The sequence below is a fragment of the Ruditapes philippinarum genome, unplaced genomic scaffold (assembly GCF_026571515.1).
Source record: "Ruditapes philippinarum isolate M1 unplaced genomic scaffold, ASM2657151v2 ctg12067_1_1_1_1, whole genome shotgun sequence".
NCBI lineage: Eukaryota > Metazoa > Mollusca > Bivalvia > Venerida > Veneridae > Ruditapes > Ruditapes philippinarum.
The window spans coordinates 1-27530 of NW_026861542.1; the positions used below are offsets into that span (position 1 = coordinate 1).

Here is a 27530-nt window from a genome sequence, read left to right on the forward strand (position 1 = left end):
TCTCCCCTTTCCATTTTTGGACAAACCTTTAAAACAACTATCACTATCTTTTTCAAAAACCACTTTATAGTTTGCCACCTACTTGCCTTTTAAAAAAAAAGTGGGGCCCCTCAAATTTACTCAAAAAGGGCTCTCTTCATTTCTTTTTCTGTTTGGGGGTTTCTCTTTTTTCAACAGACAAAAACGGGGTTAAATTTTTGGGCCCTCCAAAAATACATTAATTTGGTAGTGGGGAGGTTTGCAAAGACCCGGTTTAAAAGTTGCAAAAATACTGTCTAAAGACTTAAAAAAAATTTTTCACTGGGTTAAAAAACTTGAAATAAAACATAGTCTTTATACTGCCGGTTTCTTATTTAATCATTTGTCCTTTTTCATCTCTAAACGTTGGGTTTTTTATCTTAATTTCCTTCTTTTTTTCCTTTCTTTTTTTTTTCCCATTTAATATATTATATTAAAATATCTATCAATTACAAATAATGCAAGAGCTTTACCACATAACCTAGTTTTGTGTATTTTTTTAAAAAAAATTTTTGTATACAATCAATAGAAGCGGTTGTGGTACACATTTTTATATGCTCTTTACTTGCTCATATATCTACCAGCCATGTATTAGTTTTATTGTAATTCATCAATAATGGAGATTGACTTTAATAAAGCACCTAGTGCTTTCCGTCAAAAATCCTTTGCGTGTATTATGTTAGTATGGTTATGAAACTGAATGTATGTATAATGTATGATTTTAAAATAATATGCAATAAATATGTTTAAAACCAAATCGTACTGTATAAGTTTATTTTTATGTACTATAATTCATCTTGCAGGGCACCGAGATGCATCAACTGCTTTTAGATTTTTTACTATAACAGTTTGATACATACGGAATTTTGCATGACTAGAGTTAATCAAAAAATCATTTATGTTCATTTTGTATGACAGCCACACTTCATCCTTGCATATCGTGGCTACTTCCTTAAAAAAAGACACTTGAAATATAAAAAAAATAGTTGCCTCGACTGGGATTTGAACTCCAGACCTCTCACGCTAAACTACCCCTTCACCACGGGAAGTTATACGAAAAACAACCTGATTTCCATTTACGGTTTATTATCCTTATTAATTTCGAGGTATTTTGATCACGATAAACCTGTTTAACACTGATGTAAATAATTTAGCGAAAATCTTCTCGCCAAAACAGTCCGACATGTATATTTTTCACTACACGACAGTCAGATTTATTTGTGTAATACCACCGTAGGGGACGTGTTACAGTATCGCGTTTTTTGGTTACAGTATAGAATTTTCAAGATGGAGGATTATTTATGCGAAGAGATGTAGGTGATATTTATTCAGGTCCATACTACTAGTAGTTTAGTTTCTTAAAGATGTTTTTGTGCTTTGCTTGTAAGGAAACAGAATCCGTATCTAGTCATATATTTCTTCAGACTCTGCACCGCAGATTTATCGTTTATATTGTCTCATAAATGTGCAGATTTGAAGGTTTAAAAAATTTGAATCGAGAGACCAACGCGCATTTTTCTCCCATTCCGACATTTATTTAAGCATGCCTAGATAAAGTAAATCTGCAAAACCTAGTCCTTTGTGTTAAGAAACGTTTATAAAAGTAAATTACCAGTTGAACCTTTTTTTCCTGTTGGTAAAATGCGTTTGAAAAATAAACAATGTTACAGTATAGAGCGAGGTTAATTTTTGAAGGGTTACAGCATAGACTAGCGACTTTGACAGTTTATACCCAGATTTCTGTTACAGTTTAGATACTTGCCAAATTTCAAAACAAAGTTCGTGTATCCATTATTTTTATGAAATAACTCATACCCTTCTATTTAATACATTCTTGAAAGGTTGTATTTTTTTTTTCTTCAGCAGAAAAATGTTATAGTTTGCTATTTTTCTTACTTTAAGTTTCAGATTGGGACTTTTTGCAGAATAAGTAATGTCCTAAGTAAGGACTGTTTTCACGACAACAACAGTAACTTTTATCGAATTGTATTGAGAGAAGAAATTTTAAGATTATTTCTTGATTTCATTACACATTATAATAATGCCTATTAGTAAATAAAATAGAGAAAAAAAAGAATCCTCAACAGAAGTCCAACATGAAAATGTTGCAGGATCAGTTCGATATAAACCTGTTCATGGACGGTAGTAGTAACTGCAAGCTTACCGTCCACGCCTCCTAGCACCGGCTTCACATTAATTCACAGAATTCACATTAAACATGAAACTTGTACACTTTTGAGAGGGATCGGAGGATATGAAGCCTGCATACCATAGATAAGCTGTCAAAAGACACAATTAACAAGCAGGCAATTACCCTAAGATGATTAAACAGTATTTAAGTTGAGCAATATTTCAACCTTAAATTTTATTTTAAGTTTGGAATTTCCATCTACCATAATGTATTTTTGTAAGTACGGCTTGTTACGTTTGGCTTTCTTGGATTTTAAGTTTCAACGACACTGAAGGTCATGTGAAAACATTCCTGCTTTAGTGTAAAGGAAGACCCCAGATACCTTTTGTGAAACATTTCAGACACGAGCGGGCACCTGACTAGAACCACCGACCTTCCGTAAAGTAGCTTGATAGATTCCTCACATGCAAAGAATCCAAAGTCATGATTGGATTTCAACTACAGCAGTAAATGAAAGATAATTCGAAATCGACGACCTTATCCCGACTCTGCCACTTTTATGTACCTCCATCAGCCTCACTAGAGAAGATATTGTAATTGTCTGACCTTAATTTATACTCTATAACTTTCAATATTATTTTCTTTTTCAGAAACATGAAAACTGCCATACAGAATGTCTGAAATAAGAAAAAAAACGAGTTTTAATTTATTAATTACAAAATCATCGTAAATTCAACAAAGAAGCATTCGAAATGACGCCATTATCAAGATTTGATTTGAATGCTTTTGGTTCAAGACGAGAAGGGTCTTTAAACATTGCTTTTTTTCAAAATCTATGTTTTGGGTTTTCGTATCCCCGATTGCAACCGAAACCATTTGAACAACTAATTGGTAGAAAGTCATGTAAATTTCATCACATTTAGTCAAGTAGTTACTGAGCGGATAAGATTGAACACACATGTGTACGACAGACGGACGAATAGCCATCGGGCCAATAAAAGTCTATGTAACATTCTTACATTTTACCTAGTATATATATAAAATATCGAGGTCTAAACTGTAACCGAAATCTGAGTATAAACTGTAACAAAATCGGATAAAAATTGCTAGGTCTATGCTGTAACCTTGCACAAATCAGCTCGCTCTATACTGAAAAATTGTTTATTTTTTCAAACGCATTTAACGAACAGGAAAAAAGGTTCAACTGGTCATTTACTTTTATAAACGTTTCCTAACATGAAGTACAAACGTTTTGCAGATTTACTTTTTCTAGGCGTGCACCAATAATGTCGAAATTGGAGAAAAATGCGTTGGTCTCTCGATTCAAATGTTCAAACTGTCAAATCTGCATATTTATGAGACAATATAACGATAAATCTGCGGTGCAGAGTCTGAAGAAATATATGACTAGATACTGGGTTCTGTTCCTTACAAGCAAAGCACAAAAACATCTTTTAGAAACTAAACTACTTGTAGTATGGACCTGAATAAAAATCACCTACCTGTCCTCCCAACAAATAATCCTCCATCTTGAAAATTCTATACTGTAACCGAAAAACGCGATACTGTAACACGTTCCCTACGGTGAATACGCTCTGAAGTATTCGGTAATCGACATCGCTAAAAATAGCATTTTCATTGATTAAATGATATTAATCCGCGTAATTTGTGATTGTGCATTTATTTACAATTCTATAAGCCAACACTACTTTTAAACTTTGAATGCGTTGCAATTTGTTGACAAAATTATTATATTTGTTATTATTGTATGTAACGCGTTACTGTAAATATATAACTTACCGAATAAATTATTTCTTCTTCTTCTGTCTCTGCCTATTCACATGTCTAAAGAATGTTTTCAGGAACTGCAAACACTTTATAGCATTAAAACGGCATGTTCTATTGCAATGGTATCAAGAAAAGTACAACATTGTTCAATTCTAATATGATAACAGAAAAATGACTATTTTTGCAAATTTGTATGATACACAATGTATACTAAATTATTTCGCTAAATTAGTAGTATAAAGGGGCATCGAAACACGAGGCTATCTGATTTGTACGAGGGGGCGAGTGTTTTGATGTTCTTTCAGTTTTGTATCATAGTCAAAAATAGAAACATGTTCCCTGTTGTCACAATATGAAACCCCAGAAAAAATAAATAAATGAGCATCTAAATATAATATTTCAGTCGCTATCCCTTTCTACAAGTAGTTTGATTTCTAAAAGGTAATTTTGTGCTTTGCTGGTAGGAAACTGAATCCGGTATCTATAGTCATATATTTCTTCAGACCCTATACCGCAGTATTATCTCTATATTTGCTTATAAATGTACTGATTTGACAGATTGAAAATTCTAATCGAGAGACCAACGCATTTTTCTCCCATTCCGACATTATTAGCTCACAAGAACCGAAGGTTCGGGGTTAGCTATTAGTATCAAAGGGGATGCTCCGGCGTCCGTCGTCATGCGTAAACAATCGTCTTCTTCTCTGAAACTGCTGGGCAGATTTACATCAAATTTGGTCTGTAGCATCCTTGTGACAGTCACACTTAAATTTGCTCATGTCATTTCAATTGGCCCCTTTTAGGGGTCAACAGAGCTAAAAATAGAAAAAAAAACAACATTAAAACATCTTCTACTACAGAACTAATTGATGGGTGATCACCAAACTTTGTCTGTAGCATTCTTTGTGGTAGTCGTTAATCAAGTTTGCTCTTATTGATTTGATTGGCACCTTTTAGGGGCCGCTAAAGCTAAAAAAAAAAAACCAAAAAAAAAACCTTTAAACGTCTCCTTCTACAGACCTAATGGATGGATGATCACCAAATTTTGTTTGTAGCATGTTTAGGTAGTCTTTTATCAAGTTTGCTCATATTAATTTGATTGGCCCCTTTAAGGGGCCGCTAAAGCTAAAAATATAAAAATAAAATAAAAACCTTTGAACATTATTCTCCTACTGGAATAATTGATGGATGATCACCAATCTTTGTCTGTAGCATTCTTACTAATCTTAGGTAGTCTTTTAGCAAGTTTTCTTATATTGATTTGATTGGCCCCGTTTAAGCTAAAGCTTAAATGCCCATCGTCATGACATTTCTTCAAATTATTGTTTAAAGATATTCTATGCTCAAATTTCCTATTAGAAAATATTGACAATGGATAATTTTCAACACTGAAAAGTCTGGTGAGCGACTCAGGGCCACCATAGCCCTCTTGTTTAAACTTGCCTTTAAAAGTAAACCTACAAACCGTACAAGCAAAACGCAAAAACGTCTGGTAGAAACCAAACTACTTGTTGTATGTACCAGAATAAAAATCACCTACCGGTCTTCCCCACAAATAATCCTCCATCTTGAAAATTCTATACTGTAACCGGAAAAGGCGATACTGTAACACGTTCCCTACGGTGATATACAGAGGTTATGTATGTTTTATAACGCACATTAATTATGCTTGCATTTAAATGTCAACTTACAAATATTTAATTAATATGCAAACTATTTTGATGATGAGTTTACATCAGTTTAGAGAAGGCAGTTTCGGAATGTGTAGATAAATGAGAATGCATTCTTTTGGAAAGAAGTTTTGCAATTATTTTGCCAAACTTTTCAAATGTGTTTGAGTTTTATTAAGGTTACGAGTTCTGTTGTGGTTTTAAGTTCGTTAATGGCGTTTTATTTAGTTTTATTTAGTCTTACAAAAACGAACATTATTTATATATTTATGTTATATCAAATGACATCTTGTGATAATTGATAGGCTCTAGTAAGATTTCTATCTTCATTGTATATATGTCCATTCGTCTATCCGTCAGATAAAATGGTAATTTTTCACTTGTTTATGTGAGAGGTGCCATGTATTATGATAAAGGAAAAAGTCCATAAATCCAAAATGTTGGAACATTCGTCCTTTTCTCCGTCTGATGTACTAGTATGCTCAAATTTGGTACAAAATGTAGAACTTACAGTTTAATGTGTACATTTTACTGTTTAAAGTGTAAATTTTAAAGATATTTTAAAGATATACTATGCTCATCCTTGCGTAAAATATTTCACAGAAATTATTTCAAGGAAGTTTATTAAAATCTATGTAATTCTTGACGAATATGTTCAATTTGAATAAAAGAATGAATAAATTATGCATTGTTAGCTGCGTTCCCTATTACAGGTCAAGTAAAATTGGTCTTTCTTATAATACTATATATTCATATTGCATGTATTGTAACCACCTATAGTGTGTAGAATTTTAAAGAAGCATATCTACTTTGGGTGAAGTTAAATCATGTTTATTTTATATTTACAAAGATATGTAGCAATTATAAATATTTTCTAATAAGAAATTTGAGCATAGTATATCTTCAAGATCCAAAGTTACAGATATATGTGTTTTTTTATTGTTTAATTTTTACTTATCTAAAGTGTAACAGTTTTTATATAAATATATGCACACTTAAATCGCAAACATGTAAAATTTATAATTTTATGTGTAAATGTTACAGTTTAAAGTTTTAAAGTGTTATTTTTGCAGACAGATTGTTGTTTTAAATTTACATTTCTGAAGTTTTTTTCGTTTTTTTTTTATAGTTGAAAGTGTTAATTTAACATAATAATGGAGATGTATAATTAAGTAAATTTTGCTGTAACTGGGACAAAAATAGTCCATAAAAATTACAATGTGATGTGTAATAATTGTTATTATCTATGATGCACACTTTGGATTTAAACATTATAGTTTAATCTAGTTTTGACTATGTATACGAACATGTACTATTTATTTCAAATGAAAGACAAAATGACACCAAATTGATTGCACACTTTTCACCTTATCCCCTTATACAGCTAAAAGAAGTGAGGAGAAGAAGTAAAAAAATGATCTTACGGTAATTTTGTCCAAATTTTGTTAAATTTTGCAGCAATTGAAATAACCCATTTTACGGTACAAACTTGACTGAATTAAACATTTGATTCATTTATAATTATCTTATTACTTTTTGCAAAATAATAACATCATTGCGGATTTCTAAAAAAATAAATGAAACAACCCTTTCTGAAGCTTCATCTTTGATCTCTATGAGGCATTATTCATTAATAATCTAGTGATTCTTTTTATCCCCCGCCGAAAGGCGGCGGGGATATAGAAATAGTCTCCGTCCGTCTGTCCTTCCGTCCTTCCGTCCGTTTGTCCGACATTTTTGTCCGGATCATATCTCAAAAAGTATTTAAGGTATCAACTTGAAACTTCATAGGTGAATAGACCATATTGAGGAGGAGTGCAGTGCACAAGAATGATAACTCCACCATGCATATTTTTTGAGTAATTGCCCTTTGTTATTTTTCAAACTTAATTATAACTCAAAAAGACTTTGAGATATCAACATGAAACTTCATGGGCGGATAGATCTCACTCAGGAGGTGTGCATTGCATAAGAATTATAAATCTACCCTTCATAATTTTTGAGTTATTGCCCTTTGTTAGTAAAAGTAGATTTTTCATACTTAATTTTTCACCTGAATGGAGCAAAACTCAAAAAGTCTTTGAGATGTCAATATGAAACTTCATAGATGGATAGATCTTATTGAGGAGGAATGCTGTGCACAAGAATGATAACTCTACCTATTATAATTTTTGAGTTATTGCCCTTTGTTATTTTTCATACTTTTTGTCCGGAGCTTATCACAAAAAGTGTTAGAGGTATCAACTTGAAACTTAATAGGTGGATAGATCATATTGAGGAGGAGTGCAGCACACAAGAATGATAACTCTACCCTGCATAATTTTTGAGTTATTGCCCTTTGTTATTTTTCAAACTTAATTTTTGTCCAGAGCATAACTAAAAAAGCCTTTGAGATATCAACGTGAAACTTCATGGGTGGATATATCTCACTTAGGAGATGTGCAATGCACAAAAATGATAACCCTACCCTTCATAATTTTTAATTTATTGCCCTTTGTTTCTTTTTCATACTTAATTTTTCACCTGAATGGAGCATAACTCAAAAAGTCTTTGAGATGTCAATATGAAACTTCATAGGTGGATAGATCTTATTGACGAGGAATACTGTGCACAAGAATGATAACTACACTTTATAATTTTTGAGTTGTTGCCCTTTGTTATTTTAATACTTTATCTCAAAAAGTGTTAGAGGTATCAACTTGAAACTTCATAGGTGGATAGATCATATTGAGGAGGAGTGCAGCACAAAAGAATGATAATCTACCCTGAATTATTTTTGAGTTATTTTTCTTTGTTATTTTCAGCCATCGGTATTCTCATAGGTTTCAAATCTGTAATCACTTCAGCCATCAGTTTTCAATAGCAAAAGACCTCTTTAGATTGAATTATTCTGCTCTACTACATATACATTCTTACAATGAGCAAACACATTCGGCGGGGGATGGCCATGCTAATATGGCTCTTGTTGTAATTTGTATTTATCGATATATCTATCTAATACAGTATAAGTACAGAATAGAAAAGTTGTAAGAAATTTGGAATAACATCCCAGATAGCATCACCAGCATTGATTAAAGATCAGTTATTAAGATTTTATATCATAATGCTGATGCTCAAATGATGATTATCAATATGGCAAGTTTCAAAATGCATTTTTTTTGTAAAATTACTACCGAATTTACATTTTTATGAAAGGGAGAATAATAAGAAAAGAATGTATATATTTTAACGTTTATTTATAATGAGCATAACATTTGCAGTACATCTTTAACATATTCTTGGATGTTCAGAAATTGTTTTAGAAGAATAATTATATACCCACGTGTATATAAAATTTCACTGTAATGTTGTTACATTCTAAATTACAAAATGAAAATAAAATTTTTCATCATTATATTGAAAAAAATATCAGCAATGTCTAATCTACCTTCATTTTTTATGTCCGATCACATTCTTCTTTAAATTTTATCTCTTTTTGTTCAAGTTGAGTGAATAGTTTAACATCCTAAACTTTCTTTCTCTATTTTAATGTTTCATATTCTTACCTATTGTAACCAACTTTTACACACGACATTTTACATAATAATGTGTGACCTTTGACTCCAATTCATGCATACTACTATTATTTGTTACCTTGTCTATCCACAAACCTTTTGTTCTTGTTATGAATGTTTTGTATGATTTCAATATACATCGATTAAAAAACAAACAAATTAGTCAGTTATATTGACAACGATGGAAACTTCTAAAATATGATATATAGTTCTATCGTTTGCAAGTTGCGATATCTTGAGATGATTAACTTTTGAACATGCAAAAAAAGAAAGGAAGAAAAAAAAAACAACAAAAAAAAAAACCCAAAAAGAAACATATGATATTAAGCGGTTAAGTATTTAAACCCATTTTAGAAATGATTTTCCAAAACGGAATTTAACTAACGTTTTTTTTTACATAAAATCCTACTCATTATTGTCAAAATGCTTTTTGAAAGTCTAGGGAAAGAATAGTTGCCTATATATTTAGTTAGGTTTGTCTGATATGTCTTTGAAATGTGAGTATTTGATTTACAGACAATATTATACAGTAAGACGAAGTAGAAGTGATCTACAGATTTACTGTGCAATTTGGTATAGCTGGTGGTAAGTCATCGTTTATAATATTTATGAACCAAGTATAATATCTCAGTTTCTTTTCCTTTTTACCATTAATCCATTTTTAAATTGAATCATGTTTAATGATGTTAATTCCGAAACCATGGTTCACTTTCGTTGCATTTGTGATAGACGGTTAATGTCCGAAGTTTTCAACCTTTTTTGACAGGATTTCGATTTTGTCAAGGTATACAAAATGTTTATACATTGTTGGTTAGAAGAAAGCTGGCCACGGACTGACCAGCAATAAAGTTACACAAACCACTGTAGCGATTATTTTTAGCTCACCTCTCACAAAGTGACAGGGTGAGTTTTTGTGATCGCTTTTAGTCCGACATCCGTCCGTCCTCCGTAAACTTTTCTTTTAAATGACATCTCCTCATAAACCACTAAGCCAATCTCACCCACACTTCACAGGAATCTTCCTTTGGTGGTCACCTTTTAAAATTATTCAAAGAATTTATTTCCATGCAGAACTCTGGATGCCATGGCAACCGAAAGAAAAAACTTTAAATGTCTTCTTTTAAAAAAAACCCAAAAAACTTGAGTACGAAACATCTTCTAGTGACTCAGTGTCTACCAAGTTTGTTCAAATAAAAGCCCTGGGGTCAAAATTGTTTTTCATTATATGTGTAAAGTAAAAACTGATCATCTTCTTTTAAAAAACTCAAAGGCCTAGAGCTTAGATATTTAGCATGAATCATCTTCTAATGGGTGTCTTTTAAGTTTCTTCAAATAAAAGCCTTGGTGTTTAAACTGGCCCCGCTTTGGGGGCTTATAAACAGGTGAGCTACTTCAGGGCCATCATGACCCTCTTGTGTATATAGTAAAAACTTAAAAAATATTTTTTTTTAAAAAACCCAAAGAGCTAGAGCTAAGATATTTAGCATAAAAGATTTTCTAATGGATGTCTACCATTTTTGTCCAAAAAAGGGCCCTGCCACGGTGTTTATTGATTTTCCTTATATGACTGTATAGTAAAATCTTAAACAATCTTCTTAGAGCTAGAGCTTAGATATTTATCATGAAACATCTTTAAATGGGTGTCTACCAAGTTTGTTCAAATAAAAGCTTCTGGGTTAAGATTGACCTGCCCCGGGAGCCTATATACAGGTGAGCGTCTTTAGGGCCATCATGGCCCTCTTGTTTATTATAGGGGATGTTCATACTGGAGGCGTTACTGGAGAACTAAATACTATTATGTAAATATTTGTAGACCTGGATGGACACACAATGGGGATCGAAACTGTAACATACGTATATGCTTTATTCATACAATGTTCTTTTATAACTAAATAGTATCTTTGCTCAAGACAATTTGTTTAAAAGCAAACATATACCAAGAAAAGGTATGTAAATGGATGATAAATGTTTTTAATGAACAAAATATTATTATGGTTTTTGAAGTGTATTTGTTTGAAAGGCAAATGGGGAGCAGAATATTATATAATAATTATATGTTAAGCTATTGTTGTTCTATTTAAAGCTGTATGTCGTCCGACGTGTCAGAATGGCGGAGCTTGCGCAAGTCCAAATGTCTGCCAGTGTCCTACATGGTCTCGAGGAGTAGGATGCGCTTCATGTAAAATAATAAACAGATTATATATATCGTTTTAAAGAATATAAAATGTTGACTGAACATACATATTACTTAAATAACATATTTCACATTCAAGATATCGACATAATGTAAAAGTCTGTAAAATTTATTGAACTCTGGATAATTGTAAATGAAACATTTCACTTATTTTTATGTAGGTTTATAACATCAAATTTAATTCAGATTATTTTAATGGAAAGAAAACTATTAAAGATATACGATTTGATAATACAAAATAAATCTGAAATATAAAATAAACTCAATGGAAAATATGAATTGTACATCAAATGTAAAGCTATAAAAAATAACGCGCATCATATAGAAAAAGAAACATTATTTTATAGTGTATTTGATCATTTTAGTATTATCTAGTTACATTCTTTGTGTACGATATGCAAATTAATATCATAAATATATTTCAGTGACATGTTCTTATAGACGGCCATGTTACCCTGGAAATTGCACTAGTGGCAACGAGTGTACATGTGAACCTGGCTTCATAAAACAAAGTCAATCTGATGGTTGTTTAGGATGTAAGTACCGTAAACATATCACTTTCTCTTCAAACAATTTATATATATTCACTCTATTTCATGCACTATGGTTACGATATATATAGTTTACGTAAGCTGTATACGTTTGTTAGAGGTTGATTGTAAGGTAGTTTTCACTCAAGATCACGGCCGTAAGCCACATTCAATTCACCAGAGCATAGTTTAGCCACTGCATTATTCCTGGGCAGGCTGTCAAGCAGTTTATCATACTAGTTGCCTTCACATTCGCAAGGAATTTATTACTTCTGTACATGGAAGAGCAGATGTACGATACGAATGACCGTAGAAAGGATTTCATGATCAATCAGAACGAAAGTGACCTGCGCCGTCCGGGAATAGAACCCGGGTCGCCTAATTCACAGTCCAACGCTCTACCTATTGAGCTAATCGTACGGAAAACATCCTCATTCTGTTATATACATAGCTCAATCCTAGGGATAAAATTAAAATCATTATTATCATTATCCTACAGTTTTTGTTTCATATATGACTCATTGTATTTTTCTGGTAAGTAGATCAGACTTGATTTGAAGGGACTAGAAAAATATTTGCGAGATAAATGTTTCATTTGATGACCAATAACTTATGTGCAAAAATTTAAGATAATTGGCTCACTCTCTTTTTCCAGAATATTCATTCTAAATGAAGAAATAACCCTAATTGGAAAGCGTTGCAACGCTTTTTACTCAATTCGAGAAATAATAGAACAAACAAATCAACTTTCAGTTTATTTCTGATCATTTCTTTAATAACCTTTTGCATATATTTTTATTATATGTGCCCCAGCCGATCTATGTAAGAAATATTTTATGCTTTTTGGCGTCCATGGAGTTCCTTTGAGGTAAAGGTCATTTTAAACATAACAATCAATTAAGAAAGAACTATTTTGTCTGCAGAAGAAAGTTTAAAAAAATATCAGAAAATGAGCCGTACTGTTTATTTATTGTCGTCTTCGCCAGAGTTGTCGCTGTAGTTTCAATTCTAGTAGTCATTCTCGTAGTCAACTGGAGTTGTCATCAGCGTTGTACAAAGTCGTAGTCCTTAGTCGTAGAACTGTTGTAGAAGTAGTTGTGGTCATTGAAGTTGTCATATTTGTATAAGTAGAAGTCATAGTCGTACTTGTTATCGTGAAATTCGCAGTCATGGTTGAAGTTGCTGTAGCTACGGTCATAATCACGAAGTTGTCATCGTATTTGAAGCCGTAGAAAATGTAATGTAGGGAATCCTAGTCAAAGTTGTAACTTTATTTGTAAACCTAAAAGTTGTAGTCATGGTAGATAACGTTGTAATTGTGTTCGCTATCATATAGTCGTAGTCGTAAAAGTCTTATTTGGAACTGTAATTGAAACATCTAAGTCGTAGTTCTTATAGTCGAACGTAAGTTAAAGCTTACAAGTAATCGTAGAAGTCTAGAATGCTCGTGCTTCAGGGCGTCGTCGTACATAACGACTTGTAGTTGTAGTTGTGATCGAAGTCGTTACCTTAATTGTCGGCAAGCATTATTTGACATTTGAATTTTCTGTCAAAGCACGGTATGATTTGAATTGTACTTGGTCGGAGTTATAAATTGAAAAATCTTGGTCCGCATTCACAGGAGTGATCAGTACATTACCTTGTTGTAGGAGACATATGCTTTTGTGACAAAAACCCCTTCTAGTAATTAATTAAAAGTTCGTTAAAACACAAGGCCTAGTTCTTTCTTTGTTCATAAGTTAACAGTTGACGGCTGTACTCGTGGTCGAGGTCCTTATCCTCGTAGAAAGCGTCGATGTGGTCAGAGTCATGACTGTACTTGCAGGCGAAGTTTTTGACTTGCAGGTGAAGTTTCGAGTTGCAGGCGAGGTTTTTGAAGTCATCGTTTTGGTCGTTGTGGCAGTCTTAGCTGTAATCGTTTTCGTAGAAGTCGTAGATTGATGGTCGTCGTAGCTTTCTCCCAGTAATTAGCCGTAAAAGACCTATTCATGATTGAAGTCGCAGCTATCTTCGTGGTCGTAGCCCTACTTGTAGTATAAATAAAAGAAAAAATATAGTTTAAATAGTCATAGTCTCTGGCGTAGTCGTAAAAGTCGAAGTCGCAGAAGTTGCCGTAGTGGTAGTCGTTCACCATCGTTGTCGTTGCTGTACATTATTATCATAAACTTTGAAGTCATGAATGACGTGGTTATGGTCGAGGTTGTCGTGGTCGATGCCGAAATTGTTAACTTCGTAGTCTTTGGTGTAGTCATAGTCGTGTTCATAGCCTTGACGAATAAATGATGACGATTAGCATCTAGGTCATCTTACAAAAAGTTGGCAAGTATACAGCAATCGATATTTGGTGATTATGAAATTGTGTTTTAATTTTTAATACGTTAGAAATTTAATTTATTTATAATTTTCAGCTTTGTTATTCTCTTAACAGCCCTGACAATGCCGGAATTGTAGCTAAAATATAGTTGATGTACCTACCACATGGGGAAATTCTTTAAAAGTAGTCTCGTCATTGAAAAGTGTGAAATTTTCATTGTGAAATTATCAAATTTAATTTTCACAGATAAATCAGTATTTCACTCAAAAGCATAAAATGCATTACATATATTTGACAGTTGATTCTACACGTGAAGAGCTTCGTCCAGTTGTCGGTAAGAGTAACGTTACATTGTCTAATATCAGAAGAACTGATGGTAAAGTTAATTTTATGTTCATATTAGAGGGCCTGGAGGAGGAAGAGCCCGGTCAACTGGAAATTATTTGGTGGTAAGACAATATGCATTAAATTCTGTTGAAGAAATAATATCGGTGTGAGCAATGTTTGTCGACTATTTACCAACGGTTTGAAGATTTGGACTACGAAGACAGAATGCTCGAGAGATTAATTGCTTTGCATCAAAACGACAAATAAGCGTTATATAGCTGATAAATACTGCCCACATCAATATAAGTTTGTTTCTAACAAGACCGAGGAAAAAAACATGAGTTCACCATGCGGTGGTTACTGATTTTTATACAGTGCCCTATTTTCGTTGAAGTAAAATCACGGGTCTAACTAATCTACCACTACCGCTACTGAACTTTTTTTGTGTTGATTACGCACAATAAGAAAATTCCCCAGTGTTGTTTTGTTGATGTCATCGTATTTATAGAAGGAAGTCATTAAACGACTTCTTAAGAGTTTGTACCTTGTTATTGCTTAAGGTTTATTGTAAGTATTGGGAAAATAATTAAGATAAGCACATAAAAATGAATTTATTAAGAAAGTCCGAAAATAACCTCAATGTAACGGAGAACGTACGTGTATCTTTTTATTCATTGTTATATCAATATAAACAAGGCAGTCTGAAAGACAGACTAATCCCCTTCCGCAGCGGACATTGATGTGTACCTTTTGACCTTTAACCAACTATGACCTTGATGTTATGCCATTTTTCTTATAAGCACAAAGTCTCATGATAGTAATTATTTTTACCAAGTTATCTTAAATCTTCCATAAATTCAAAAAGTTATAAGAACATTTAACTTTGACCTTGGGGAAGCATTCTGGATTTTATGCTCTGCAGATTGTGTCCTAGTGGGTATCATTTGTGCAAAGTAATTTAAAAACCTTTGAATTGTCAATAAGTGATAGATAGGAAATGAAAAATAGATGTTTTAACATTGAACTTTTGAGTGTGACCTTGACCTTGATGATAGTGACTTTATTGTTGTACTCTGCACATGATGTCATAATGGTTACATTTCTGCCAAGTTATCTTAAAAACATTTCAGCATTTTAAATGTTATGAAGCGGACACAAAATATAGACTTTTTAACACCTGACCTTTAAGTGTGAACTTGACCTTGGTGATATAACCCAATTATATTAAGACGGATGCCATTCCTATAATCCCCTCCCCGCTTTGCGGAAGACGAGTAATGAAAGGTTATTACTCTAGATACTGCTTTTACATGAAAAAATTTTATATTTGCATATATACTGTATCATATTTAGCAAAAGTTTGCAAATAATTTGTATGATGCTATTGATCCATTGTGTAGATAATTTCTAGCTTGACAGTCGTTGTTGAATACTTAATGTTATAAATTAATGCAAAACAAGTTGAAAATTTACACCGTGTGTACTCAGTCTGAATCGTCTTTTTTTCTATTAAGTTTGTGTGAATTTGGCTCTTCCAAAAGGGTTTACACAATGACAAATTGGACATGTGACTACAAATGGGGAACTAGCTGCTATTTTGGACCATAAGCGTATTAAATACTAAATTGAATTAATGCCAGAAATATTATTACATTTATTATTAGGAATAATTTGTTTTGAAAAATCAAGCCAGTCTTTGTTTTGATAAATTTTCAATGCCAATAGGTTTTACACTGTTCAAAGGCTAATACATGCAAGTTTACTATTCAACTTAGTGGTGGCGCGATAGCTCAGTTGGTTAGACCACTGACTGCCACTCCTGAGGTTCCGGGTTCGATCCTGGGTAACACCCTTAGGATTTTTTCAAAAACACTTTCAGTGTTTCCCACCTAACTAGAGGTTTACTGGTACGAAACCCAGGTAATCCTCGCATGTATCAATGCTTTACACTGGGAATGTATAAGAACCAAGGAATCTATTCAATAAGACCTAGGGACTGGTTCCCGGATTTCCTTGTAACTCAAAGCTGTCTCTACAGTCTGCTGAGGTAAGGGCCCTATTGGAAATAAGTGCTTGCACTTTCGTAGGTTATCCTTGGCCGCCCGGTCTAAAGAAAATCAATCAATCAACTTAGATATTGTGTGGTTTTATCGCAGTTAATTTTATCGCACGTTTTATTGAACAATAAATGATTATTAAAAATCAATCCCAGCAGTGGCATGGTTCATTTTTTGATAAATAAATAATAATGAATAAAATAATCGACATGAATGTTCAGTAAAAAAAAATTTCCATTAAGACCACCAACGGGACTGGACAAAGGTTGGTTTTCCCAGTTGTGGATATTCTTATCATTGTGTATATATTTTATGACCAAGGTCTGTTAAGTCATGTTGTATGAACAAACAAAGTGTATTTTATCATTTAAATACTTCTATAAAAGTTATAATACTTATTCTGATGAGAGCAAAACAATATTTCTAAAGACATTTGGTATTTGATGGTCGGGTTTCATTATTATACAAATGTATGATGTATATCAATTCAGCTATCAAATAAGATATTAGTTCTTCACAAAATAAATGTACAGAAAGCAACATTAAACCACTCTAAACTGTATTTTCACCACCTTACTTTTATACAAAAAGCCAATGATATAACAGATTTAACACAACACCTTGTTACATCAAGAGGCATGCCTAACATCATTCAAGCGGATTACAGCAACAAACTTGTCATGTAGATAGGTGTTGACAGGGGAATTACCGGAGAAAACAGTAGCCATAAGCAGCTGTGTACCCATACTGCCAAGAATAAATCTATGTTTTGTTCAATAGCGTAGTAGAATCAATTAGATATATGACTGAAAATAAATTATAAGAAAAAATGTATTTCATTCCTTTATTTTTTCCAGTTGATTTTTATTAATTTATCAAAACTTTAAACTTGCATAGCAGATTAAGTTTTGTAGTATTTATACTGATGCTGTTCAAATCTCTAATGTAAGGGTTTTATAGGGAGTCACAATCTTTAAACCAACATGGCAACCAAAAGGAATAATAAGACCCACAAGGCGTAGAGCATAGATAATTTGCATAAGAATTGTCTTGTGGACCTCTACCAACATTGTTCAAATTATAGCCCTTGGGTCAAAATTGGCCCGCCCTCGGGGTTATGTTTTCCTTATATTTATAGAGTAAACATTTTGAATTTTAAAAACATATTTTTGTTCAAATCTACAATAGCTAAGCTCAGATAATAAGCACGTAATATTATCTACAAAACCTCTATTTAACATTAGTCAAATTATAGCTTTGGGGTCAAAATTGGCCCCGCCCAAGAGGGTTTTTGATTTTCATGTTTGCATACAGTAAAAACTAATCTTGTTCTATTATACTATAGATGCTTTTGCATGACACAATGTCTAATAGACCTCTACCAATTTTGTTCAAATTATAGCCCTGAGGTAAAAATTGGCACCAGGCCAGGGGTCACTTATAAACTTATATATTAAATTACATGAAGTTTTCTTTTCTAAAACTTAAATGTCTAAAGTTTTGATATTTGGCATGTGGGTCATGATCTCTAGAAAGATTAACCTTTGCTTTGCAGCGATATTTATGAAATGTTATAATAAAGTAAAAACAAAACTTTTATTAAGAAGGAAAACTTTTATTCGAAACGAGTTATTAAATATGGCCATTAGACACATCTGCACATGCCTTTCATTTGACATGTCGAAATATCACATTGATTCCCAAATCCGCTAGACACTACTGCATTATGGCAAAATTCAACTGTATAGAAACAAAAAGCTACTTCTTGTCCTACTATTTAGTAATAAATTCAGTTGTGCTTTGTAATAAAGGAAGTTAGAGGTTAAATTGCTGTATATAAATAGTTATTTGCAATAAATAATCTCATATTATACATACAAACAACTGTTTATATAGGACCATAAAGCCTGTCAAATATCTTGATAACTAAAAATATACATATAAAATATTACTCCGTAAGCAATATTCATTGCCATATTTACATTGGTTATTGTCTACTTTTTGTAAAGTGATATTATCACAAGTCCTGTTAGAAATTGAAATAATTTTACATAGTGTGATACGAAATTATAGTTCAATTTATAAATCATAGTATATCAACTGTATTTTGAAAAAAAAAGTTTATGGAAATATGTTTTAATTTTACAGCAACCAGAGGCGATTCAATAATCTCTATTTCGAGTATATAACATATTTCACTCAGCCGGAAAACTTGCCAAAGAGACCAGTCTATGTGTCTGAAGGGGAAATAGGAATAGTAGAAAGCATCATAGAAGCCAACGTCAGCAAAGTCCCCAGAGATGGTAAGGCGATTTGCATTAATTGATTATAACTTTAATATTTGATCCCTCTTACTAATCAAAGCGCTGAAAGCACTGATGTATTCGCTGCGCATTATAAATACATATGTGTCTTACTAAAAACGTTGCAATTGTAACGAATAAAGGAATATATGGGCCACTGAATTACAGTTTATTAATCTGATAGAGACATTATTTAACACTGGCTGTTGAATATTACATTGAAAGAGGGAAAGAAATAAGAATAAACTAAATGAGAACAACTTTATAATATTATCTAAGTGGTACAATAAAATATACATCCAAAATATGAATGCATGCAGTACATTCATGACTAGATCCTTAACATGATGAGAGAATTATGTTATAATGAATATATATACAGTTACAATACCTAGAATACTATATTGCTACATAAGCTTCAAATGTAATGACAGACAGATTACCTAGCTAAAGCATTTCAGTTTTGATGAAAAGTGAAACTTGGAACATGTTAATTTCATGAAATTTAAGAAGAAAATATAGGTATTTTTGTAAAATACTTTAATTTTAAAAATTTCTGAGATTAAAAATATACAAAAAAGTACTTTTAATAGTTTGAGTATTATATTTTTAATTAGCCTGTAACAGTCAAAAATAAATTTTAAAAGTCTGTTATTTACTTTTTTGCAAAGACACATTACAAATGGAATGGGAGCATGAGGAAATGGCTTTAATAATGCAAAACAAGCAAAATGGGACAATAAGAGAAAAGGATGGTTGTAATATCTAATCTTTTTTATTACCTACTGTGACCTTATCATGCAAAAGACCAAATTAATTTTAAGTGTTCTTGCACACAGTAAATGAGAATTTTTGACGTTTTCAAACTGAGTAGTTTAGTATGACATTATTGAAATATGGATGATGGACAGACTAGGAATCTTTGACTGTCTGTAATAGGTGAGCTTTTGCTAATGTGAGCTAAAAAAATGAGAAGACTGATGTCAAGGATGATTCAATAATATCCATATTTAAGAAAACACAGTTTTAAAACCCAATTACAATATTGATAAACAAGAGGGCCATGATGGCCCTGAAGTCGCTCACCTGTATAAAGGCCCCCGTAGCGGGGCCAGTTTAAACCCGAGGGCTTTTATTTGAACAAGCTTGGTAGACACCCATTAGAAAATGTTTCATGCTAAACATCTAAGGTCTAGCTGGTCAAGTTTTTTTCCTGAAAGTATGGTGATTGCTCAATTTTAAGTCATTTGTTAAAAACATTTTCATAAATTGGAAACACACTCTATAAATGGCTTGGTACTTCATATCAATTGTGAAATTTCTTTTATTAAGAATATTACTTACTGATAAATGTTCACAAAATTGCAAATACAATGTAAATCTAAAAACAATGCTACATAATTAAGGTATTATCAAATTATATAATGATTAAGACAATGGATTGAAATGATAGAAAAACAAGCAAATGTAAAATGAACATAAAAAAATATATACATGTAACACTATTGACCATAAGAAACAGTTAAGTCAAACAAATGTAATAGTTATTATGCATTTAAATTTGGGGTGTAGTGTCATGTTTCTTTGGAAATTGAAGTCAAAATAGTTCTCAGAAATCAAATATTTCGCTGACAAAGATAGAAATGTTATGAGCATGTAAAGCTCCCACAAACTTTCTGATATAACTCTAGTGCAATCACTGTTTGTTTTTACTTTGACTAGAATCAAAAATGATACCTTTGTTTACAGTTTGTGTCCACAATGATAATAGCATATAAATAAATATTATCTTGTCACTTGTGCCTGGTTATATAAAAAAGACAATTTCTAATAAAGGAATGTACAAGTTTGTTTTGTGAATGTTAATTAAGAACAACTTAAGCATGAAAATAAAAAGTACTGGGAAAATGGTATTTTAAAGGTATTATAAGTAGATTTCAACAATAATAAATGAATAATTTCAAAATTAAAAAAAAAAAATGGGTCAAAGACAGAAAAGGTCGGGTTGCATTTCTATACCAAATATCATGATGCTGTAATGTTTTGAAAAATATTTACCACTGACCATTAATGTGGAAAATTTAAATAAGTCAGTTAACAGGAAGTGGATGAGTGAAAGACTTGAAATCGAATCCTACAGTATAAGACCATGTGTCAATGCTGTTTGTCAAATATCAAGAGCCTGTGATAAGTAGTTGCTAAAAAATCTGTCACAAAAATTTCCTACCATTGACCATTAATGTTGAAAATTTAACGGTAAACGGGGCTTGGTGAGCGACAGACCTGAAATCAAATCCGACGGTATGGGACCACGTCAATACTGTTTACCAAATATCAAGAGGCTGAGATAAGTTGGTATGGAAGACAAAACTATGAAACTATGAACATTTGTTTACATAAATTCCATAAATAAGTTCAAGGGGGGGGGGGGGGGAGGGGGTAATTCTGGAAATAGTCATGCTTGCCACGCAACATATGTGTAATGATAAGAAATATAAACAAGAGGGCCATGATGGCCCAAAGTCGCTCACCTGTATATAGACCCCCGGAGCGGGGCCAGTTTAAACCCAAGGGCTTTTATTTGAACAAACTTGGTTGACACCCATTAGAAGATGTTTCATGCTAAACATCTAAGGTCTAGCTTGTTGGGTTTTTTAAAAGAAGATTTTTTCAAGTTTTTTTCTTTACACATATAGTTAAAAACAATGACACACCTGGGGCAGGACCAGTTTTGATCCCAGGGCTTTTATTTGAACAATCTTTGTAGACACTTACTAGACAATGTTTCATGCTTAATATCAGAACTCAAGCTATGCAGGTTTTTTCAAAGAAGATTTTTAAGTTTTTGCTTTACACATATAAGGAAAATGAATGACCCCTGGGGCGGGGCAATTTTGACCCCAGGGCTTTTATTGGAACAAACTTGGAATACACTCACTAGAAGATGTTTCATGCTTAGTATCTAAACTCTAGCTATTTGATTTTTTCATCAAAAAAGATCTTTTAAGTTTTTGTTATATGCATACAATGTACATGTATAAGGAAAATGAATGACCCCCGGGGCGGGCCAATTTTGACCCCTCGGCTCTCATTTGAACGAACTTGGTAGACACCCATTAGAACATATTTCATGCTAAATATCTTAGCTCTAGCTCTTTACATTCTTTAAAAGAATTTTTTTTAAGTTTTTACTATATGCATATAGGGAAAATCAATGACCCCCTGGGGCGGGGCCAATTTTGACCACAGGGCTTTTATTTGAACAAACTTGGTAGACAACCATTAGACAACCATTAGAAGATGTTTTCATTTTTTGGGTTCTTTAAAAGGAGATTTTTTAAGTTTTCACTATATACATAATTAGACAACCATTAGAAGATGTTTTCATTTTTTGGGTTCTTTAAAAGGAGATTTTTTAAGTTTTCACTATATACATATAGGGAAAATCAATGACCCCCCAGGGCGGGGCCGATTTTAATTCTAGGAACAAAATTAGAACAGTTTGGTTTTGGACCTATAGGTGATACCATAGACCAAATATCAAAGCTCTAGGCCATTTTACTTTCAGACCAGAATATTTTTCAAGTTTTTACTATAGATATGTATGTAATGAGAATCAATGACCCCCCGTCCATTATTTGAACAATCTTGATAGAGGTCTACTACACAATGTTTCATGCCAAATATCTAATCTGTAGCCTTTGCCAAATCAGAGAAGAAGATTTTTCTAGATTTTACTATATACATATAAGGAAAAACCTATGACCCCCACGACGGACACAGGGCCATCACAATAGCTCACCCTGAGCATTGCTCAGGTGAGCTAAAAAGTAAATTAAATTACTTATAATATTTCTTTAAAAAAAAGTTCAAAGGGATATTAACCTGAAAATATTGCTTTAAGAGTAAATTATGAACCTAGTGACATAAGATGTAATTGATGATAAGGAATATGTATTTGAAGTAAGAGGTAGATGCCTTTGAAACTAAAAAAGTCATAGTAAAAAATAATATTTTTCAAGTAACAAAAATTTAAGTTCATGGGGAGGTAATTCTTGCAATATTGGTGCTAGCGTTAACAACCTTGTCACATAACATTTGGTTAATGACAAGGAACATATTATTTGAAATATGAAGTTGATCCTTAAGAAATAAATAAGTAACAGTAAATAATAGCTGTCGGTAGGACAGCAACGCTCTACCATTCTAAGTGCTTGATAGAAAAAAGAGCCTTGCTAATGTTAAATATTAACAAAAGGGCCAAATTTTCCATTAAATCCATGTTACTGTTATAGGCCTTGAAGAGAGTCCTATTATGCTCTCAAAGAAGAGTATAAAATTTCAACTTGTTCCTAGCCAGATGTCAATAGTTTATGAAAATATCTGAGGTGGTATGCAAACTTTAATTAAATAACATAAAATCTAAGTCAGAAAAGGGGCATAATTCTGTCAAAATGCTTGATCCAGTTATCTCCTCCTGTTTACAGGTTGGGTCATGATGGTGAACAAGTGTGCAAAGTTTCAAAGCCATATACATGTATCAATAGACTTTGATATTTGAGATATTACAAAACTTTAACACGAGTTATTACACCTATGCTGACACAGACGCCGACAACAAAACTGACGCACTGGCAACTACAACAGCTCTACTTTTTCTTATCGAATAGTCGAGCTAAAAATAACTTTTTTAGGAAAATTCTATCTTCAAGAGGAGATAAATTTGAAAATATTGGTGCTAGAGTAATGAACCTTGTCACATAAGATGTGGTTGATGATAAGGAACATATATTTGAAGTATGAAGTTGATCCCTTAAGAAATAAGGAAGTAACGATAGAAAATAATATTTTTTCAGTAAAATTCTAAGTTCAAGGGGAGATAAATCTGAAAATAGTGGTGCTAGAATTATGAACCTTGTCACATAAGATGTGGTTGATGATATGGAAAACCAAAACTTTAATCTGACTAAGGACGCGGACGCCGGGGCAAGTAGGACGGCTCTCCATATACTTTGTATAGTCTAGCTAAAAATGAAAAGTAAGAAAGTGTTTTATGCAGTAAACATTAATATAAATATAAAAGTGATATGGCACTTTTTGTACTAAGAAGCGAGGAATGATATTTTATCTTTTCTTGCATCCTAAATCTATAGTAAATGATATTTTACCGTACCTTTCTTGCCTATTAAATGTATGGTATTGTACCTTACAATATTGCTTTAGCAATGATGTTCCAGGGTTTTCACATGTTTGTTTACACAAAATATCCATACATATATCTAATTTCTATTATAAATACATATATATGCATTAAACTTTATGTTTTAAACAAAAAAAACTTTTTACAACATTACCATTAGACAGGATTAATTTTGACCCCAGTGACACTACTGAAGTTTTCCAGATTGTATGTAAATGATAAGCAGACTGGAAATCTATACACCTGACAATCTTTTTTCCTTTCTTCGAATTTTACCATGAATATGTGACCATAAGGCTTAGAATTTTTTTAACAACATAGCAATATTCTGAGGTATCCAATGCATTTCTCTGCTTAACTTCAGCTAGAAACTTTTTTAAAAGGAAGTTTTTCACATATTTCCAATATAATTTAGGTGAAACATGTAGTTCCACTGGCATTCAGGGCTTCCATTAAGATCCAAAATTTGGAAGTCAAAAGACTGCAAAATGTCTTGACATTGGAAGTAACAAAATATTGGTAAAGAAGAAAAAAGCATTACATTTTGGAAGTCACAAGCCAAATTCAAGGAGTGAAATGACTCACAAACTTCCATTAATGGAAGCCCTGCCATTACTATGAAAATGGTGGCCTGATGTTCATTTACAAAAAGTGTTTATACCTTTATCATTCAAACAAAAAGTTTCTCCAAAAATTGTGTATTTCTCATCTAAACAAACAACTTGGCACATTTCAACATCTTACAGTTCACATATATTCGTCTTACATGTCCACAGATATTTATATACAATGGATAGGAAGCTCAGAAAATAGTTGATAGTCAGATTCAGATCCACAGTGCGCTTAGGTGATAATCGTGTTTTCCCAATAGCCCCCGATTCTCGCACTCTCGTTAAACTTCGGCTATATCCATGAACTACTGTTTACATTGCCGACATTTTTTTTTTGAGAAATATCTGTGTGGAAAAGTGTGTATGGTACGTTTTAACATAAATAAATATTGCTTCTTATGTAAGTAGAAAATGCTTCGTCTTTTTTTGTCAATGTTCCTCTTCGAATTGAATATGGCGGTATTTTGGCTACTATTACCCAGGATGCATCAAATCTTGGAAAATCCCGAAACACATGATAACTTGCACTAGAACAACCCCAATAATACTGAATTTAACTGTATGACGTCTAAGTTACTTCTACATCTATATTAAGCTCCATTACATGTCCAATCAATCAGTAAATCAATAAGTTGATTGATCATTAGAACATTCAATCAACAATTATAAATCAGAGAATGAATCATCAAGTCAATGAAATCGAGGAAATCAACACTCTGAAATTAAAAAAATTACATTAACATAAAAATAGAATTAAATCAATTTCCTTTGTCTGAAATGCATAATTATCATTTAAATAAAAACCTCCAAATTTATGGTCAATTACAATAAACCCATTCACACTTTCTATATGATCTAAGTAAATAACCGAGATATATCAAGTGAAAAAATACAAGTTGCTTCCCTTATCTTTGAGTAAAATTGATATCTCTTATGCTCAAACAAAACCGCTCGTTTGTTCTGATTAAATGTCCGCTTTTAAAATGTATTACACCAATAGCAAACGTTGGATCTTAGCTTCAACACAGTATATTCTTCAACACATCTTTTGACTCCACAAATATTCAAATGAACAGTTAACCCTACCACATGTCAGACCATTTTACATACAATTTATACAGTGAGAAAACAACCGGTTATCTTTATTCCTAAAACTACTGATAAGAAAAGCCTCTTGTCTGCTAGTTCTGAAAGTGTTCCTCGGTGTATTAAATATTTACAACACATTGAACAGCTTACTTAACCTGTAGGTACTGTATATTAACTTATAATATAGCTATATGCTTTCTATTGGCCGCTACAATCATAAGTTCATTTGATGAAGTTATTATAAAATACATCATAATCATAAATAAATTCTAAACTCACCAGTTCGTGGAATTGAATGTACCAATAAAAGCATTATCTTCTTCAAACACGCATACTGTCAAACTTAATCTCTCTCTGCTGTAACTTCTGCAAAATGTAATAAACACAATGTGCAAAGTGATATGAATAAATTGTGAGATTAAGTAAACAGAGAGCTAGATTAACGGATTTTTCTGAAAACAATTCTCAAAGGTTCCAAATCATGAAAACTGATGACATTTCAAATCAGACCACACTCGTTACTTAATTAAAAAATTATCTATGACATACACTCTATAAAACACTAATTTAAACCAAATGCAACTCAAAATAATACTGACCAACTATCAATAATCCATATTTCCAATAAATTAAGAACACTTCGAACTTTTTACAAACAAAGCCGCTTAAACATAGACAAAACTAGTGATATTGCGGGGAAAACAAGGGAAACAACTCAAACAACAAAAAAAATATATCAAGACACCTGAATTATCAACACTGTTACACATCATGAAATCCAAATAAGAATTCCAAAACAGATTACAATAAGTTCAAATATTATTGGTAAGTTTTCTGTACCTACTTTTAGAAAATGATGAGATCAGCTTTCACATACAAATATAGCATCGAAAACTTTGTTTTGGTACGAACTACTTCCTTACGCAAAGTTAACGCGAATGAATACTAATGATGTTTTTTACTGATTATATCCTGAAAACATGCAAATAATATACGATAGAAATAACACAATCAAAAATGAACTACTGACAATTAAAAATCTTATCACTTGTGTGTGACAAGAAAATCTGTGTAGAACTACTTTCGTTGCGTTGTTCGGTAGCCATTCTTCTATTGTAATCCCGCAAATTGTGATAGAACTGTATTCACTGCTAACGCAGCGAATACAAAAATGCTAACATTGTATCAACGAGATACGTTCTTTCCAACAAATGCTTTAGTTATAATACGATTTTTATTGCTGCATGTTAAGTTACATCGAAAGTCATAATGAAAAGCATTAAATCATTTTTGTCAGGTGGCCTAATTAGAGACGAAGGATCATTTAAAGTCTATAAATGTGAGGGTGGTTTCTCAAAGGACAATCCAGCAGCTGAGCTGGCCACTTGTGTAATTGACGATGAACAGTTCAAGACACTCATTGAACATGGAGATTGGTAAGATAGTCTTATCATAATAAATTTATTCCATCCTTTTTTTTCAGCAAAAAACAGCATATATGGATGTCTACAACAAACACATGCTAATTTATATAAAACTACTAAATACAAGAGAATAACTATATCATGAAAAGAACAACAACACTGAGGATAAAACAAAAAATAGGAAGCCAACTTTTCCAATGTTCTAGCATGACATGGTGTTGCTTTGAAAAGTTTGATAATAATTTAAACAGATATGGTTAGAAATGATATACACACGAATTAAAATAATAATGATATGGGACACGGCACGGATATATTTT

At 32.3% G+C, this 27530-nt stretch overlaps 1 protein-coding gene across 1 annotated transcript; it reads left to right on the forward strand.

Annotated features, from left to right (window-relative positions):
* The first annotated feature begins 9378 nt into the window (after positions 1 to 9378).
* On the forward strand, positions 9379 to 27226 carry LOC132716042 (uncharacterized). The gene is made up of 7 exons (XM_060699184.1): positions 9379 to 9746; positions 10915 to 11015; positions 11245 to 11340; positions 11781 to 11891; positions 14498 to 14648; positions 18732 to 18886; positions 27084 to 27226. Exons 1-7 carry the CDS (start codon positions 9646 to 9648, stop codon positions 27224 to 27226), a joined length of 858 nt encoding a protein of 285 aa, XP_060555167.1. The 5' UTR covers positions 9379 to 9645.
* Positions 27227 to 27530: the final 304 nt, after the last annotated feature.

What these genes read in the sequence shown, in the direction of transcription:
- LOC132716042 (XM_060699184.1), top strand. Translation starts at nt 9,646, where the DNA reads ATGTCTTTGAAATGTGAGTATTTGATTTACAGACAATATTATACAGTA. An exon ending in GCAATTTGGTATAGCTGGTG is followed by an intron (nt 9,747 to 10,914) that starts GTAAGTCATCGT and finishes TGTTTATTATAG; the next exon opens with GGGATGTTCATACTGGAGGC. An exon ending in CAGCAAAGTCCCCAGAGATG is followed by an intron (nt 18,887 to 27,083) that starts GTAAGGCGATTT and finishes CATTTTTGTCAG; the next exon opens with GTGGCCTAATTAGAGACGAA.